Genomic DNA, 14794 nt, shown 5'->3' with positions numbered 1-14794 from the left:
GGTTCATAATGTCAAATGACCATGATATTGTATCGATAGCAATAATATTAAATATAGATTTAGCTCTACAAACAACGAGACGCACAGTGAAAGTGTGTAATGGAAAGCTGGCTCAGATATAGCTAGATGGGGATATCGAACGGCCGCATGGCTGCCTAGTTATAGTTGAAAGTGGGGGTGCAAGATTAGTAAGTGACAGGCAAGGGGTGGTTTGTAGGTCGGGCACTACCCCCTCCACGGCATTTTTTTTTAATTTATTTAATGAACAACTGTACGTGCAATTTCCTGCAATATAGAGCCTTCAATATTGACCAATAAAGCTGCTCTTTTCACTATAAAGCTCAGTTTATATTGCAGTAAGATAGCCAATTACTATAATAATATATGAATCTATATATACTGTATATTGATTTAAGCATGCTTTTTATGGGTGCTTAGTAATCATTTCTGCAATCTTGACCAATAAAGCTGCTCTTTTCACTTTAAAGCTCAGTTAATGTTGCACTATATATTAAATAATTTTTTCATTGTTTTACTATCGATAGAATAATGGAATGTGTGATTCTCTTTAAGAATAACTAGAAAAAAAAAGATCATAAAATGTTTTCTGCTTTTCCGACAGTGAGGTTCTAACTGGAAGCGCCTGCGCACTAAAACACTTGTTAAAAGAACATATGATCCAAGTATGTGTGGCTTAATTTGTTATCCCTAGTCAGAAAATGCTATGGGAATCCTATAAGAATCTGTATACATTTTTGGAACCAAACCCATAATAGTCCAAAAGAATCCTATAGGAAAAAATAGTATACGAACAGGTCGAAAAGTACCTTACGGATAAAAATCTAATCTACGAATTCCAATCTGGCTTCAGAACATCCCACTCCACTGACACATGCCTTCTCTATTTGAACGACCACATCAAGCAAGAGGTGGACGCGGGCAAATACTGCGGCATGGTCATGCTAGACCTACAAAAGGCCTTCGACACTGTCAATCACACCATTCTGATTGACAAGCTAAAAGCAATTGGTTTTGATAGTTTATCGGTGAGCTGGATACAATCCTACCTGGAGGGGAGAGAACAGATGGTGGAGGTAAACGGTACCCTATCCCCCCCCCTCACAGTGAACTGTGGTGTTCCACAAGGAAGCATACTAGGACCACTACTGTTCCTAATTTATGCAAATGACATGTCGTCAGCTTGTGACTGCAACTTGTTCCTGTTTGCGGACGACTCAGCCCTGCTGGTCTCCGACAAGAACAAGTTACAGGTTGAAAAAACCCTCAGCTCGGAACTAGGCAAAATCTGCATATGGCTCGCTGACAACAAACTATCATTACACATGGGCAAAACAGAGTCCATTCTCTTCGGTTCAAATAACAAACTCAGCAAGACCGACGGCTTCTCAGTTACAGTGGGTGACAATATTGTCACAAGGAAAGATGAAATTACCTACCTGGGTTCCATCCTAGAGGCTAATCTTTCCTGTAACAAAATGGCATCCAATGTAATAAAAAAAGTCAATCAACGAACTCGATTCTTGTACCGGATCTCCTCCCTGGTAAACAAGAATACCCTGAAGACTCTGGCAGGAGCACTCATTCAAGGGTACTACGACTATGCTTGCACCTCATGGTACCAAAGCACCTCAAAGGCACTAAAAACCAAATTACAAACATCTCAAAACAAACTAGTCAGACTACTGCTTGACCTGACTCCTAGAACCCACCTCACCCCTGCACACTTTGCCAACCTAGGATGGCTTAGAGTAGACGACAGAGTAAAGCAACTTGCAATGGGCCTGGTCTACAAGATACACTACACGACCAAGGTACCCATGTACATGTCAAAATACTTCCCAAAGGTCAGTGAATACCACGATCACAACACCAGAGGGAGCTCCACAAATCATGTAAAACCCAGATTCGGCTCAAACAAGGGACTAAACACGTTTCGCAATTATGCCACAACAATGTGGAACGCCCTACCCAAAGCTGTAAAGGAATGTGAATCACTACCACCTTCAAAAACACTCAAAGAACACCTACGGGAGACTGCAATTCAAAACTGGCCCCTACAAATGTCCTAACCCAGATGTACAATAAAGACCAAGCATGGCTTTGTCAGTATTCCAATGTACCCAACCCCCCCCCCCCCCCACCTCCAATGTACAGCCCCACCCAACCCCACCTACCCAACCTCCTCCAATGTACAGTTTCTATGTCAAATGTAGGTCAGTATTCCAATGTACAGTGTATCACAAACAGTACTGTATTTGAAAATCTGGTATGTCATAAATGTATAGATGTAGCAGTACCGTCTATCTGTATGTCGTGTGTGTCATATGATGAATTGAAAATGGAGGACCCTGATGGAAACAAGACGAAAGTCTTTCTCAGGTCTGCATCCTCTTAACAATTGTATGTATTGAGCTGTACTGTACTGTACCCATTCTGCAATCTGTTAATAAACTTTTCAATCAATCAATCAAACCATCTCAAAACCCTATGGGATCCTAAAGGATTCCATTATCTTCTATCATTCTATAATTCATTCTTCTCCTTTATTTTCATTTCAGGTAGGTAGTTGAATTGAAGGCTATTCTTATTTTATTACCATTATTATTATTATTATTATTATCATCATCATTATTTTCTTTCCAATTAAATGAAAATCAGAAAATAAGTGGTATATGATGGAAAATATGAAAGTCAATGCTTGAAGGAAAATGGACTCCGGAAATCAGTTTATTATTTACTGTTCTGTAAAAGTCTTGTCGAATGTAATGTTTTGTGTGGACCCCAGGAAGACTAGTTGTTGTCATGCAACAGCTAATGGGGATCATAATAAACTCAAACTCTAATGGGCTTCAATCTACCAGGTAGCTAGCTAGTCAAACACAAACACTGGTTGTTACTAGCTAGTTAGCAAACGTGAGCTAACCGCTAGCTAACATAAAGAGTGACCTGTAATTCAATGCAGCGAAAATAAAGAGAATGTGATGATTATAAATGTTTTATTGTATTGAGTGGTAGAAGTAAAGACATGTCTAACATATCCTTTGTTTGAACAACTTACTGGAAAGGTCTGCCAGACTGCCACCAATGACAGACTCGGTCACGGTGATATTCCCACACACTCACTGTAGCCTACCTGCATGCGCCACTGACTGCTGGGGGTGGGAGGCAGTTGATCAAACCATTGTGAGGAAAATGCGAGGGGGGGGGGTCGCAATCTTTGGAAACTTAAGAACTCGTTATTAAGTGTCTATAATCAGCACAAGTTCTTTCATTGCGTATTATTAATTTGATTGAAATTACATAGTTATGTTTACAGTGATATATTGGGGGGGGGCATATCATATTTTTCATATGATCAAAAAGTGGGGGTGCAAAAGCACACGTTTGCTCCCCCAAGTTCAATTGTGGGGATGCACCTGCTCCACTTGCTCCATTGCTCAGGCGCCCATGAATGGCCGTGAATGTGTTAAGAGGTTAACTTCCATTTACCTTTCTTCTTTTGGCTCTGGACTTCCCTCTGATGGAGAGACGACCGGCGTTGTCGGGTCTTTCCTCTTGTCATCTTTATCGCCGCCTCCAGGCTCATCTGGTGCCCAGCGGGAAACACAATGTGAAGGTAAATGGGCGGCAGATGCGCTTTTTCATCCAAATCGCTTTACAACTTGTGCCTCACATTCACTCACCGACATCGGAGGTGACCAACCATGCAAGGTGCCAACCTGCTCATCGGGAGCAGTTAGGGGTTAAGTGTCTTTGCTTGAGGACACTTCGACACGCTGCCGGGAGGAGCCGGAATCGAACCGGGAACATTCAGATTACCAGACAACCGCTCTACCACCTGAGCCACAATGTCAGCCAGTCAGCTCAACATAGCAAGGTGAGATGGTCACTCCCCGGATGAGAATTTAGTTTGGAGTAAACTCACTACACTACAAACATTTGGCATTTGACTCTGCCCAAGTGAACTCAAAGAGCATGGAGAACATTGCATGCACTGCCCCAATCAAGGCTTGAAATCAACACCATTTACATTTAGTTGACACTTTTATCCAAAGTGACTTACAAATTGTGAATAAGTTAGCAGGAGGGGTACATCTCTGGCAGCTAGGGGTCAGTGGTATTGTTCATCAATAGTGTCAAAATTGCACCGTTTATATCCACAATTCTCATTTATATACAGTGGGGGAAATAAGTATTGAACACATCAACATTTTGTTCAGTAAATGTATTTCCAATGAGCGTATTCAAGCGAAATTTGCACCAGACTTTGGTATTAACTCAAGAAATCCAGACAAGAAATCTTAACATTAAAGTCCATATGTAAATAAAGTTATGTGTAAGTGGAATGAAACAGGAAAAAAGTATTGGACACACTAAGAAAAAGCAGTACACCACAGCAAGGAAAGGCAAGGAACTATAGCTGAAAACAAACTAATTAGGAGGCAACTCTACCTCCCATCTGTGCTAATAATGTCAACTGGGTTAGAATATATTGAGGGGCTATAATAAAAAAGTGTTACCAAGGTGCCACACAAGAAACGTCAAATGATGGGTAAAAGCAAAGAGCTCTCAAGACCTTCACAAACAGATTATTGCAAATCATGACGACAATAGAATTGGCTAAATACGTATTTCACAACTTCAGAATCTTCCAGTGAGCACCATTAGGGGCATTATCCATAAGTGGAAGCAACATCACTCCATCATCAACCGGCCACGCACTGTGCTCCTCGCAAAATTTCTGAGCAGGGAGTCAGAAGGATACTTAGAAGAGTAGCCAGAGAGCCAAGGACCACTAGTAAAGGGCTCCAGAAAGACTTGGAGGCAGCAGGTACAACTGTGACAGAAAGGACCATAGGCAATGCACTCCACCGCCATGGCCTCTGTGCATGCTCAGCCCGCAAGACTTGTTGAAGCTTGTTTAAAGTTTGCCAAACAACATTTGGACAAGCCAGTGAACTACTGGGAGCATGTACTCTGGTCAGATGAGACCAAAATGTTACTTTCTGACTGTCGCACAACACACCATGTTTGGAGGAGAAATGGCACTGCACATTACCCAAATAACACTATACCAACAGTGAAGTTTGGAGGTGGAAGTATCATGGTGTGGGGCTGCTTCTCCTCTCCTGGTACTGGCAGACTTCATATCATTGAAGGAACAATGAATGGAGCCATGTACAGAGAAATTCTTGGGGAACCTGCTGCCATTCACCAGGATGCCGAGGATGAGACGTGGGCGGACCTTCCAGCAGGACAACGATCCAAAGCAAACGGCAAAGGAAACTTGCAGTTTGTTTCAGAGAAAGAAAATCAACTTGTTGGAATGGCCAAGTCAATCACCTGACTTAAACCCAATTGAACATTTGTGGAAGCATCTGAAGATCCAGATTCACAAGAGGCCCCCCCCCCCCACAATCTTCAAGATTTAAAGACAATCTGTGTCGAGGAATGGGCCAAAATCACACCTGAATACTGCGGGTGATTAGTTACATCATAAAGAAAGCGTCCTTGAAGCTGTCATTACAAACAAAGGCTTCTCCACTAAGTATTGAATTGATTTCAGTTAGTGTGTTCAATACTTTTGTCCTATGTCATTCCACTTTATTACACATAACTTTATTTATGTATGGACTTTAATGTTTAGATTTTTTGTCTGGATTCCCTGAGTTAATACCAAAGTCTGGTGAAAATTTCACTTGAATGGCCACATTTGAAATATATTTACGGGACAAAATGCTGACGTGTTCAATACTTATTTCCCCCATTGTATGCATAGCACATGTGGCTAATGAATGCGGTTTTATTTCCCTTTTTTGTATAGGTAAATAATCTGCTACTGACTGATGCTAAATGCTGACTAACGCTGCTACTGACCGATGCTAAATGACTATCTACCATCTACTGACCGACTTGCAGACTGGACAAAATAACAGCGTCTTGGTCATTCATAGCCTGACACATCAGACCCACGGAACGTACGCAAGCTAGCTCTCCGTTGGGTGTGAAAGTGGCACATTAATAAATAAACAAATACCTTTCTGGCGGAAACGGTCATCAATAAAGTTCATTTTGACTGACCAATGATGTGTTGGTGTCTTGTTACCAAGGTGATGTGTTGGTGTCTTGTTACCACGGTGATGTGTTGGTGTCTTGTTACCACGGTGATGTGTTGGTGTCTTGTTACCACGGTGATGTGTTGGCGTCTTGTTACCACGGTGATGTGTTGGCGTCTTGTTACCACGGTGATGTGTTGGTGTCTTGTTACCACGGTGATGTGTTGGTGTCTTGTTACCACGGTGATGTGTTGGTGTCTTGTTACCACGGTGATGTGTTGGTGTCTTGTTACCAAGGTGATGTATTGGTGTCTTGTTACCAAGGTGATGTGTTGGTGTCTTGTTACCACGGTGATGTGTTGGGTGTCTTGTTACCACGGTGATGTGTTGGTGTCTTGTTACCACGGTGATGTGTTAGTGTCTTGTTACCACGGTGATGTGTTAGTGTCTTGTTACCACGGTGATGTGTTGGTGTCTTGTTACCACGGTGATGTGTTGGTGTCTTGTTACCACGGTGATGTGCTGGTGTCTGGTTACCACGGTGATGTGTTGGTGTCTTGTTACCAAGGTGATGTATTGGTGTCTTGTTGCCACGGTGATGTGTTGGTGTCTTGTTACCACGGTGATGTGTTGGTGTCTTGTTACCACGGTGATGTGTTGGTGTCTTGTTACCACGGTGATGTGTTGGTGTCTTGTTACCACGGTGATGTGTTGGTGTCTTGTTACCACGGTGATGTGTTGGTGTCTTGTTACCACGGTGATGTGTTGGTGTCTTGTTACCACGGTGATGTGTTGGTGTCTTGTTACCACGGTGATGTGTTGGTGTCTTGTTACCACGGTGATGTGTTGGTGTCTTGTTACCAAGGTGATGTATTGGTGTCTTGTTGCCACGGTGATGTGTTGGGTGTCTTGTTACCACGGTGATGTGTTGGTGTCTTGTTACCACGGTGATGTGTTGGTGTCTTGTTACCACGGTGATGTGTTGGTGTCTTGTTACCACGGTGATGTGTTGGTGTCTTGTTACCACGGTGATGTGTTGGTGTCTTGTTACCACGGTGATGTGTTAGTGTCTTGTTACCACGTGATGTATTGGTGTCTTGTTACCACGGTGATGTGTTGGTGTCTTGTTACCACGGTGATGTGTTGGTGTCTTGTTACCACGGTGATGTGTTGGTGTCTTGTTACCACGGTGATGTGTTGGTGTCTTGTTACCACGGTGATGTGTTAGTGTCTTGTTACCACGGTGATGTATTGGTGTCTTGTTACCACGGTGATGTGTTAGTGTCTTGTTACCAAGGTGATGTGTTGGTGTCTTGTTACCACGGTGATGTGTTAGTGTCTTGTTATCACGGTGATGTGTTGGTGTCTTGTTACCAAGGTGATGTGTTGGTGTCTTGTTACCACGGTGATGTATTGGTGTCTTGTTACCACGGTGATGTGTTGGTGTCTTGTTACCAAGGTGATGTATTGGTGTCTTGTTACCACAGTGATGTGTTGGTGTCTTGTTACCACGGTGATGTGTTGGTGTCTTGTTACCACGGTGATGTGTTGGTGTCTTGTTACCACGGTGATGTGTTGGTGTCTTGTTACCACGGTGATGTGTTGGTGTCTTGTTACCACGGTGATGTGTTGGTGTCTTGTTACCACAGTGATGTGTTGGTGTCTTGTTACCACGGTGATGTGTTGGTGTCTTGTTACCACGGTGATGTATTGGTGTCTTGTTACCACGGTGATGTGTTGGTGTCTTGTTACCAAGGTGATGTATTGGTGTCTTGTTACCACAGTGATGTGTTGGTGTCTTGTTACCACGGTGATGTGTTGGTGTCTTGTTACCACGGTGATGTGTTGGTGTCTTGTTACCACGGTGATGTGTTGGTGTCTTGTTACCACGGTGATGTGTTGGTGTCTTGTTACCACAGTGATGTGTTGGTGTCTTGTTACCACAGTGATGTGTTGGTGTCTTGTTACCACGGTGATGTGTTGGTGTCTTGTTACCAAGGTGATGTATTGGTGTCTTGTTACCAAGGTGATGTATTGGTGTCTTGTTACCAAGGTGATGTATTGGTGTCTTGTTGCCACGGTGATGTGTTAGTGTCTTGTTACCACGTGATGTGTTAGTGTCTTGTTACCACGTGATGTGTTAGTGTCTCGCCTCTCATGCTGCAATGAATTCTACTGCGATTGAAGCTATCTGTGTTATAGCTGTTTCGCCGTTTTCTATTGGGTTGCAGGAGGGGGGGGGGCACCTGTCTAAATCACATTGCATGCGTGCACGACAAAGGATAATAGTGATGATCTAGTGTTGATTTCAGGAAGATCCAATAATCAGGCGAAAAATTACAACATGTTTATTGAATTACACAAAAACGCTGTTTGTGTCTTTTCCCTGGAATTCCTCAGAAGCGGCCGGACTATGTTCATATTCAAAACGGTATAAAACGTTTACATGGGGTTAATGGACGGCACGGAAGGGGTCACTTCCCGGAAGGGGCGTGGCTAGGCCCGTCACGATAACACATTTTGCTGGGCGATTAATTGTCCCAGAAAATATTGCGATAAGCGATATTATTGCGGTTTTGAGAGATTTTTATTTTTTGAGAAATGTATTTCCCAAAAGTTTTCAATTAACCTTTTTTATTTATTTTTTACTAATATAATAATAGCATAATAATGCAAGGAAACCGTTTCAAAGTGCAATAAACCTTTATTTAACATTGGAAGACATTTTAAATATCCTAAATAAAAAAATGCTCAGTTTGATTGTTTATTATAAAACAAACTGAAACTGGAAACAAGCCCTCTGTCTGGCTTTTTGTGTCATCCTTTTAACATGTACATGTATTATTAATGTACCTTGCGGTACCATGTACAAAATGTTAATAAAGTACGAGGAAAAAACTGTGGAAACGTAAATAAAAAGGCAGTGAAACAATAATCAAATAAACACCAAAATATATACTATCTCTATTGGAATGGAGACTTCAGCACATGATAAACTAGGGATGGGCAAAAATAATCCAGATCGATTGATCACATGATGTACTCGAGTACTCGTGGAGGAAAACGCTGCACAAAATAACCGTCTTTTCCGGTGTTTTAGACATTTCTTTTGAAACCCACCCACAGACCGGAGTGGAAGTATTGTTGTTATTATCCTAGCAGCACCTATGAGCGGCCAACTTGTCTCGTCCGGTTCTGTGTTTTTGAGCTAATGATAAAACAAATGTTGAGATTGTTGGTGAACAACTAACTTTAGGTTAGTTTTAACGTTAGCTACTAACGTTAGATGCAGCTACTACAGGCAATCAACGATGAGGAGGAAGCGGCAAAGCCGTATATAATAGAATAGTAGCCCTGTGGTGCGTAGGCACGACTCAAAACTACCCGTTATAATGAATTAATTCATGTTTAACTTGTCCCTGTGTCCAGTCCTTTGACTAGCCCCACCTGTTCATTGTAAACAATCAACGATGAGGAGGAAGCGGCAAAGCCGTATATAATAGAATAGTAGCCCTGTGGTGCGTAGGCACGACTCAAAACTACCCGTTATAATGAATTAATTCATGTTTAACTTGTCCCCGTGTCCAGTCCTTTGACTAGCCCCACCTGTTCATTGTAAACAATGATGCATGTAATTGTATTAACGTTATTCTGTGTTGTAGCTATGCTATATGTTGTATTTCGTTTGTTAGCCATTTAGCTAATGTTGATAGCATTGAATAGCATCAACACTAGATCTTTAATCTTTATTTAGCAGTCCAGTTTCTCCGGGCAGTAGCGAGTAACTACTTGGGTCTAAAAATAGCTACACTACAAAGAACGCTACTTGGTTAAAAGGAGCAACACTATTGAGAAATGTAGTTAAGCTATGTGGCGTTGCTAGTGCCCCACGGAGCTCCCGTGCTGTACTCTGTAGTAAGGCCAGCGGCCCCCCACACGGAGAGTGACTGACAAGGGGTACTGGTTCCGCCTCATTAAAACAAACACGCAAATAGCAATTAATCGCGCCCGTCAAAATCATTGCATTCATTTTAATTATCGCGCCGATTAATCGATTTATTGCTCATCGCGGCAGGCCTAGGCGTGGCACTCAATGTGTTAAGGTACAGGGGAAAAGATTATGTTGTGTTCCTCTCTGTACTATTATCGAGCAATTGAGGCGCCTCTCATTTGTGACTGTGGTCCGAGCGTATGTGGTGTAGAAGCAAAATAGAGAATACAGCTAATGGATCCAGTATTAACATCTTGTTAATTCATAGAGTATACAGCTAATGTATACAGTATTACAACTTGTTAATTCATAGTGTATTATCAATCGATTGATAGGACGTATAGTGCAGGTCAATTGTGATAACGTATGATGGCATGTTGCCCATTTTATGATTGTGGTCTATTTCATACTCATCTTATGCATTGCTTTTATTTAGTCAATTCCCTGCTAATTTTACGCCTTTGTCTATTTTAGGTCTACATTACTGCTGTGAAGCACTTTGGGCTGCAATTCGTGTATGAAAGGTGCTATACAAATAAAGTGTATTATTACTAACCAGCATAGCTTGCATATATTCTAAACTTCAATATAGGGATGCACCGATATGAAAATTTGCCACCGATACCGATTGTTCAACTAACACAATCGGCCGATACCGATACTTGTGGCAAAATATTTTTTTTTGTAATATATATATATTTTTTTTTATGAAACTACTGTATATTTGTCTTACAAATTGTGCTCACCGATATGAACATAGGCCTCTTTACTTACTTAAAAAAAGGAAACATCAAGAAATAGCACTATCTCTCTCCCAGTATGTTCTGCAGGGCTGCAGCTAGATACTAGTTCTCCCAGCATGGTCTACCTGCTGGGCTGCAGCGAGATACTATTGTCTCAACCAATGACATTTTGATTGACAGTCGATTCTGCCAATTACGTCACACACCGCTTGCACCCGCCTCTGCTGTTACCACCAATCGGCAAGCGTGTTGCATTTTTTACTCCTGCTTTTGTCCGCCATTGATTTTGAGTTGACGAGAGGTATTCTAGAACAACACGGTGCGGCTGACGTTTAGCTTTTAGCTCCGCAGGATGACTTAAATGAGGCATAATGATTTTACTGCAACTAATGTTATAATAAAACAAAGCCTTTCTATACATGTGTCTGATTGAAAACGTTATTAACAGATTGCAGAATGGGTAAAACTCAGGGCTCTGTGAGCAACGGAAGGAACTGAGCTAGTATGAACGCTTGCTACGTTCGGGTAAATAATATGCTGATGTTATGAACGTGTAACACTAACTATATAATGTTAATGCCACAAAACGAATGCCTTGTTAATCATAAGTAGTAACTTTGATGCAGTAGCTTGTGTGCGTGTGTGTGGGCCGGGGGCGGCGTTGTGCAGGTAGGTCGCGAGTGAACTTTTTTTTGTCTTGACGCTACACAAATTGATGGATATTTATCGGCTATTGCCATCGGCACATTCAAGCTTATCGGCCGATAGGCCGATTGCAGTCAACAAGGCACTTATCGGCCGATACCGATACCCGACCGATACATCGGTGCACCCCTACTTCAATACAAGTCCCGGCTTGACAGCCTGTTGCTTTGGTAACACACACACAAATAAATGTCTTTTCCCTGTACTTTAGTGTAATCACAGCGCCATTAATTGCGGCATGAGAAACGAGAAACACCATCACAGAACTTGTAAGTCGCTTTGGATAAAAGCTTCAGCTAAACGACTAAATGTAAACAACACATCACCATAATGGTAAAAATGGACTGCACTACTTGTATCCAAGTTATGCCTCACATTCCCCCACGCATTAACACATCGACGGCAGAGACAACCATGCTCCATCGGGAGCAGTTAGGGGTTAAGTGTCTTTGCTGAAGGACACTTCGACACGGCAATCTAACCAGGAACCTTCCGATTACCAGACGGCCGCTCTACCTCCTGAGCCACTGATAAGTGAAATTGACATTATTGACGACTATTTTCACCAGCAAGCTCTTTGTTTATTTCTCACTGTGCCACTTTCAGACCCAATGGAGAGTCAGCGTGCGTATGTTTCACGAGTCCGGCGTGTCAGGCTGGTGTTGTTATAGCGTCATCCTCCCTATGTGATCACTTTATCACCGATTCAGTTTCTTTACCCAAAAGCTTCTTCCAGGATTTGATGAGGTTCTTTGCCAAAGACGTCACCTCGTCGTCGGTGCTCTGCTTGCGGATGGCGTTCACGGACATCCCAATTCTGGTGGACTGTGGGAGAGAGACTTGGCTTTCAGTTCTCCCAACAAATGCAGTGTAGGTGAGGTGCTAGAGGAGATGATGTGAGCAAAGATACCTGAAGCAACTCCAGCGTCATGGGCACATTCCGCAGCTCCTTCAGTAAGTCCAAAGCTCCAGACTGTAAGAGAGAGAGAGAGATAGAGAGAGAGAGACAGAGGTCCACAAAGAGACCATGTAACATACACACACACAATACTGCATTTAACCAATTACTAATAGTCTAGTATATTACTAATCACCTACCAGTACCCAGCGATCTAGCTACAGATCACAACATCACCACCCCCCCCCCCTCTCGCCGTGACGGATATATCTATATGGTGATGTCGCTGCGTGCGTTGCTGTTTACAAACGTTAGCATATGGTAGCTAACGTTACCTCGTTAAAGCTAGCTGCTCGTTCCTTATGTCCCAATAGTCCCAATAGTCACGCCAAGCATGTAACGCGTGTAACATCGGATCGATGACCCGATGCGACTAAGTTAAAAACACACGAGAAGCAGCACCCACTAGGTGACTTTAGACACGACACGGTCTCGGACACTTGGTTCCAAGAACACAAGCTAAGTTCCACAGCTAATAATGTTAGCTGGAGCTATGCTGCCCTTCTTAGCTTTACTTATTAACTAACCAAATAGCAACTTTTGACGCCTGGCGTTTTTTGAGGCTTGCGAATGAACAATGTTGTTAGTTAGCAGCCGAGCTCGTAAGGACGTTAGTTAGCAGCACTGTGTCAAGAAGAGAGCTTAGTTAGTACGACAGCTAGCGGCGAGCTAACACCTAGCCCCTTTCGTGACTGATGCACCGAGTGAATCCACAGTCACTTGCTCCTCAATAGCAAACCAACGTATGTTGACCATGAAGAAGGACTGGTTCTAACCGAACCGTTCGTTATACAAATATCACAGAGACGGTTCAAATCTCCTCACAGTTGCACCAGGGTTTCGGACAGAGAAACGCTATGGTTTGAAAGCTCGGGGTTGCTAATAACATTTTTTAATATGCTTTATAAACTGGTCAACACTGCTCAAAACGGGTTTATTTCCGGCGTTGGCTGCCTGGTGCGCCTGCGCATCAGGCACCCAACACCGGAAACAGTGGAGCGTTGACCAGTTTATAAAACATATTTAAAATGTTTATTAGCAACGCAGAGCTTTCAAACCATCCCGTATCTCTGTCCGAAACCCCCTTGCAACTGTGAGCACATTTGAAATGTCTCTGTGATACTTGTAGAACGAACGGTTCGGTTAGAACCAGTCCTTCATGGTCAACAATACGTTGGTTTGCTATTGAGGAGCAAGTGACTGTGGATTCACTCGGTGCATCAGTCACGAAAGGGGCTAGCACCAAGCTAACACACATCATCATCAACAGCAGCCGTTCATTCATGTGAGTCAGGCGCCTCACTCCTCACTCACCCCGCTTTTCTTCTGCGCCATCTTATCCATCTTCTTTGCTATTCTAATTATCTCGTCTTCTTCCTTCTTGCCCATGTTTTCCGATTCGCCGCCGCCCCGTGGGAAACGTAGGGAAAATGTGTTATCTATAAAAGAAAAAGGAAATAGGATGAAAACGCGACCACGCCACTAAAACAATGAGCGGCGTCGGCTTAGCAGACCGCACACTGACGTCACGTCAGCCCTGGCTAGTCGAGCCACGAGTTACTTCCAGGGACGACTAATCGAGATGGATTCAAAGGCCATGCCTTATTATCAATGGCGCTGGTCAATATCACAAAACGTCATTAGATGGCGTCAAAGTGCAATTTATAGGTCCCGAAAGGCATGGCATTGATTGATTGAATTGATTGAACATTTTATTAACAGATTGCAGAATGGGTACAATACAGTACAGATCAGATTTATCAAAACTGCAAAAAATTATTTCATCAATGACAAAACTGAGGAAAACAAAAACAAACCATGTGAACTTTGGAAATGACTCAATAATCAACTAGAGCGGCACGGTTGTGTAACACTGTCGCCTCACAGCAAGAAGGTCCAGGGTTCGATTCCCGCTTCAGACCAGGTTTCCATGATGCCAGTTACCCAGGTGGGGTATCTCCCAGGCCTTTCTGTGCAGTGGCGTCGCGTGGGTAAAATAACAGGGGAAGCCAAAAAAAAATCGGCGGCCAGTCAAACGTTCTTTTTATTTATTTAACAGATTGCAGAATGGGTACAATACAGTACGGCTCAATACACACAATTGTATAAGGGGATGCAGACCAGAGAAAGACGTTTGTCTTGTTTACATCAGGGTCATTAATACTGCTGGAGCATTGGTTAATTTTTGGTAAGATTTTTCCTTGCGCGATTTTGCGCGCCGCGTGGGAGAAAATTCGAGACATATATTCGGTTGCAAAAAGGTGTCCCACGGTTTCCTCTATGGCCGTGAATATTTTCACGCGGATCGGAATCACGGCGC

At 42.8% G+C, this 14794-nt stretch overlaps 1 protein-coding gene across 2 annotated transcripts in view; it reads right to left on the bottom strand.

Annotated features, from left to right (window-relative positions):
* tcea1 (transcription elongation factor A (SII), 1) overlaps window positions 1–13985 on the bottom strand; it is a 49316-nt gene extending 35331 nt beyond the window's left edge. For both annotated transcript variants that reach the window (XM_084327967.1, XM_084327968.1), the window contains exons 1-4: window positions 13789–13985; window positions 12427–12489; window positions 12236–12341; window positions 3511–3607 (exon numbers count right to left, since the gene is read on the bottom strand). In XM_084327967.1, coding sequence (XP_084184093.1) covers window positions 3511–3607; window positions 12236–12341; window positions 12427–12489; window positions 13789–13863 — 341 coding nt within the window. In that variant the 5' untranslated portion in view covers window positions 13864–13985. The remainder of the gene's footprint in view (window positions 1–3510; window positions 3608–12235; window positions 12342–12426; window positions 12490–13788) is intronic.
* Between the last annotated feature and the right edge of the window lie 809 nt (window positions 13986–14794).

The sequence above is a fragment of the Notolepis coatsorum genome (genome assembly GCF_963971535.1).
Source record: "Notolepis coatsorum genome assembly, chromosome: 13".
In the NCBI taxonomy this organism is placed as follows: Eukaryota; Metazoa; Chordata; class Actinopteri; order Aulopiformes; family Paralepididae; genus Notolepis; species Notolepis coatsorum.
Note: the sequence above shows the minus strand (reverse complement) of the source record. Positions and strands in the feature narration are given on the sequence as shown.